Source organism: Fulmarus glacialis, unplaced genomic scaffold (assembly GCF_000690835.1).
Source record: "Fulmarus glacialis isolate BGI_N327 unplaced genomic scaffold, ASM69083v1 scaffold38089, whole genome shotgun sequence".
NCBI lineage: Eukaryota > Metazoa > Chordata > Aves > Procellariiformes > Procellariidae > Fulmarus > Fulmarus glacialis.
Window position 1 is genome coordinate 1,488 of NW_009232060.1, and position 4,669 is coordinate 6,156.

The 4,669-nt window shown below is 41.6% G+C and overlaps 1 protein-coding gene across 1 annotated transcript; it reads right to left on the reverse strand.

The window, feature by feature from the left end:
* Positions 1-673: 673 nt before the first annotated feature.
* Positions 674-2,734, reverse strand: LOC104070876 (chromosome unknown open reading frame, human C4orf19). The gene is made up of 2 exons (XM_009584779.1): positions 2,703-2,734; positions 674-1,616 (listed from the first exon to the last, which is right to left on the reverse strand). Exons 1-2 carry the CDS (start codon positions 2,732-2,734, stop codon positions 674-676), a joined length of 975 nt encoding a protein of 324 aa, XP_009583074.1.
* Between the last annotated feature and the right edge of the window lie 1,935 nt (positions 2,735-4,669).

The window sequence follows — 4,669 nt, forward strand, 5'->3', positions numbered from 1 at the left end:
TCTCTTGGATATGGCTAGGCTTCTGCTGTTCTAATGAACTGAAGCAGGTCACTTGGGGTATCAAAGTCCAGGGGAGGTGTAAGGGGAGAGATGAGGTTATCATCCAAATGCCAACTACACATGCACAGATTTAGATTTAAGCTGGAATGGAACTGTAACTGCGGTGAAGTGCAAGCCAAGCTGCCTTCCCTAATTCATACTTCATTAGATCATAGAACTTTGTTTTATTTTTTTGTGCTAACATGATGAAAATCTGTGGTTTCTAACTCAATGGCTTCTATAGTTCTGTTTTAAATAATGGAAGTTTTCTGAACCTGCAACATGCAATGTGTGCAGACCCTCTTGAGGGTCAAAACTAAAGCAAATGTTTGCATGAGTCCAGGTGAGGTGGGTGTACAGTAGAATATCCTGTGTGGAAGAAATTATGCTTTGCCCTCCTGATTGGCCGCATGGAGAAGAGTGTTAGTATTACCATTAGCCAAGGGAGCGCTTCTGTACCTTGGGCAGTAGGAATTAAAAGGCTGTACAAAACAGCTGAAGGGACATAGGTTTAATCCCAACTTCTTTTATATATGCTGTTCGTAACAGCTGTCCACATGTGCTGTACATGTGTTCATATAGATCCAGAAATAAAATCTGGATCTTACCCAGTGTATTAGAAAGAAACCTTCATCTAGTACTCGTCGTCATCTTCCAGGTCTTCCCCTGCAGTTGCAGCTTCCAGTGCAGCCAGAGCTGCTGCTACTTCTGCATCTTCCTCCTCAATTTCTCCATTGATGTCTTTGTGGTTGGGGTGTGTGGGTGCTTGTGCTATTTTGGTAACAGCCATGGCAGTGATACCACTACTCAAACTTGCAGAGTCAGTTTTAAAAGGTTCAATACTGCTCTCCTTCATAGACGAAGGTGGGGTTACACAAAGGTCCTGGTCCTGTATTGCTGAAGGCCCAGTGTTTTGGTCTGAATGTGCACAGTTGACTGAAAAGCTATCTTTTTCAACATAGTTCCCGGTTTGATTGCCATTTTGGGGATAATCAATATCTGGCAGTTGTATGGCATTGTTTTGTGTCTCCAGTATTGCACTTCCTTTAAGAAAGATGCTATTGTCTGCAGACCGGGAGTTCCCATCTACAATACTGTGTGGCTCATTGCAGGCTGCCTTCCTCTGACTGCCTGCGTCTAGGTCGAGTTCTTGGCCAGACCTATTTAATTTGGTGTAAAAGTCTCTACTGCTGGCTGAAGGAGACTGTGCTGACTGGCTGGAGGATCCCTGCTCACTGGCTTCTTTCACTGGGTTTATGTTGGGATTGAGCATGGGGTACACTCCAGTGCAGGAGTTGCCACCATTGACTGCAACATCAAGCTTTGCAACACACTTCACAAGGCCATCCTCTTGAAAATCATTGCCTCCATGGTTCCAGAGAGTTTCTTTTGTGCTATTTACCTGGGTTTTATTTTCTGTTCTGTTTAGCTCATCCTTCTGGAGTTCATTTTTGGGTTCTTGAATTTCACTATTCTCTTTGAATTTGGATTTATTGCTGCCTTGCTCATTGTGTTTGTAGCTGTTTACTTCATGAACGTGTCCAGGCGATTGTACTTCTTCTGGATCAAAAATATAGCTGAGTAAGGAAAATTTGTAGAGGAAATGTTAATTATGCTGTTAATCAAGATAATTAGAAAAAAGATTAAACTTCATTTTTAAACTGGAGATCTTGAGGAGCTTGTGTCACTAAGTTTTACCTGGGGTCCTGAGAATGAGCTAAACTGAATGGAAATGCTGAACTGTGCTGTAGGTTGCTGTCTCCTGGGACTGACCGTAACTAATCCCTGTAGTGAGGTTCACCAGGAGCATAAGGAGGATGTCAGAGAAAACCTTGTGCTGCTTGTTGCATGTTTCCAGCTTTATTTTTTTTATTTTCTCTGAGGGGTAGATTAGCCAATGAGTAGTCATCACATAGATTGTTAATTAATATGTCCTCTTGTAGTTGCTAAAATACCTCCCTTTTTTCCCCTGGTGTTCTTCAAGTGTTATCTTCTTCTCCTTTTTTTTATTTCTGTCCCCTCCTTTTTCCTTTCTTACTTAGTTTTTCCTTGACTTATTTCTTCCAGAGCCTATCTCTTTTCTTTATCTCCCCTCTTTCTCTCATAGCACCAGTTTTCTTTCCCACTTTCTTGCCTGTTCTAGAGATGTGGTCAAGGGAAGGAGTAACCATCAAGTGGGGCTGAAGTGTTGTCTTTCTAAAACTAGCTAGTCTCCCTCTGCAGGGAGACTTTTAATGTGGGAATTATTCCCACAACTAACTACGTGTAAAATTTATGATGGAGGCAAGGATCTGTAGTTCATTTTCATTGCTTAGGAGAGAGGGAGGATCTGACAAAGTCTGTGCTCCTCATTCTACTGAATTGAGGGAAGGTCATGCTACCTAAATGAGAAAAAGCTTTGCTAAAGATGAGTTTTCAGTGCCACACAATTTTCTTTGTGGGATAGGAATTACAGAAATGGACCTCAATTACAATAAATCAAAAGGACATTCACAGGAAATCAGTATGCCTATGCTCTGGCGTGACTTTAAAGAGACTGTAAACTTCGGGAAAACTCCAACCTTGTAAATAGACTTAATTTAAGCAACAGGTGTAGGGCAGAACAGATGCATGTTGTAATGCATTTCTTGTATTCAGTCTAAGCAACTTTTGTTTTGTTGTACCTTTGTATCATTTTGCAGCACCTGCACCCCATCTGGATTTTCTTCAATCTGAAAAGAGAGAGAGGGAAGGCGAGGGAGAGGGGAAGTGAGCGAAGCATTATGAAATTAATGTATGGGCAATTGCATTGAAAATTATGCTCATGTTTAGAAGGGTTTTATTAGCTAAAAAGAAAGATGCCTACACAAGAATGGGTGCAGTACAGTTCAAAGTCTTTCTAGGTTGCTGTCTTGCATTGACAGTGGCCTTTAGTTGGGGAAAAATCTGGGGAAGAATTTAACAGTTCTTAAACACATAGTGGTGTTCTCCCAGACGATTTTCCTAAGGAATTTTAGGATTTGGAGACTCCTAAGTCAGAGAGTAATGTGGTTTTTTTATTTGGCAGCTATTGATGGACTTCTCTTCCTTGAATTTGTCCACTTGTTTTCTGAAGTCCAGTAAACTGTTAGCATCTACAGCATCCTTTACACTTGGGAGTTTCACAGCCCAGCCTTGCCTGTGTGAAGAAGCACCTGCTATTGTTTGACTTGAACCTGGTTCTTATTAGCTGTATTTGATGCCTTCTAGTTCTTGTATTAGAACAGATGGTTAGCATCATGTCCCATTGTCACTATAGTACAGGTCCTATACCACCCCTTCAGTTTTGATATGCAGTCTGAAGAATCCTCGTCTTTTTAAATCTAACCCATACTGACATTGTTTCATGCCTATAGATTGTCCTTGTGGGGTTCTTTGGGCCTTTTGCATTTCAACATCCTTCTTGGATCAGGTATGGGAACCACAAATGCAGAGTTCTCAAGGTGTGGTGAACCACAGATTTATTCTTTCTTGATAACTCCTGTCCCTACTCAGTTGGCTCTGTGACAGTTTACTGAGCACTGAGGTGACGTTTTTGTGGAACTCTCTCTTTGACACAGACATACTGCTGGGATTGGCACTTCTATTATATGCTGTTGCACCTGCTTTTTACAATGGTAAATTCTTCAGAGTTTGACTAGAGCTAGCAGATTGTTTGCATTTTGCTATATTTCTGTATATTGCAAGCTTTCTGTGTATGTGTGTCATTGCCTGACCCAGTGAGATGCTAAGAGCTATCTATTACATGGTTCATATGCCGCGAAAGTCTTTTGTTATGGGAAGAAATAGTTTGCTAATTTGGACCCTTGAGAACTTCTATGTTCTGAACCTAAAGCGAGGACGCAGATCTGAACATCCCAAAATCCTAGAAAAAACATTATTCTTTATTGGTTGGGGCTATCTTATTTCAAGTTAGTCAAGTCAGGACAGGTTGTTAATATGTTTTGCCGATCATTATTCAGGCTCTTTCTTTTTCTCTTGAAGCGTTCTACAACCTTGCATGCTTTTGCCATTGCCTAAGGACAGCAGCTCACTTCCCGTAAAACAAATTGATGATGCAAGGTCAGGGTATTTTCTAGGGTGATTTATTCACAAAACACCAAAGGAAAGTAGTATTGACTTATTCTTATGAGGCATGGCCTGAACTGCACACCAGTGATTATGCTAGCAGAAATTACAACCAAAACTCTCTGTTGTATGGGCTTCTCATCTCACTTTTTTCCCCTCTAAAATCTGACTTCCTCTGGTGTTAGCACTGAACAAAATGCCTGATGTCAAGCCCCTCATTCCTGGAGCCTCTAAGGGCCTACAACCATTCAGCAGCTGGTTTTAGCTAGGGTGTAGCTGCTCCTACCTATGCTTTTTGTCTTTGTCTGCATGTGAACTGTTTTGGAGCAGAAACTTCTATCAGGAGTAGCCAGCTTGTTGTAGCTTGGTGCCTGTTGGGGTGGCTTGTAAGCCAGCTGCTTTGCTTCCTCTGTCTTGGTGCTCCTTCTCTCTCTGCCTTAAATGCGTTCTCCCTTCCACATTTCTGCTGATCTTGTGCTGCGTGTCATTGTCCCCCACCCCTCAACAATGTCATAGCAGGAATTCTGATACAGGGTTTTTCATC

Bases quoted from the DNA above. Each gene is read 5' to 3' on its own strand.
- LOC104070876 (XM_009584779.1), bottom strand. From the start codon at position 2,734: ATGGGGTGCAGGTGCTGCAAAATGATACAAAG. The intron at 1,617-2,702 runs GTACAACAAAAC...TTCCTTACTCAG, and splicing joins TGCTGCAAAATGATACAAAG to CTATATTTTTGATCCAGAAG.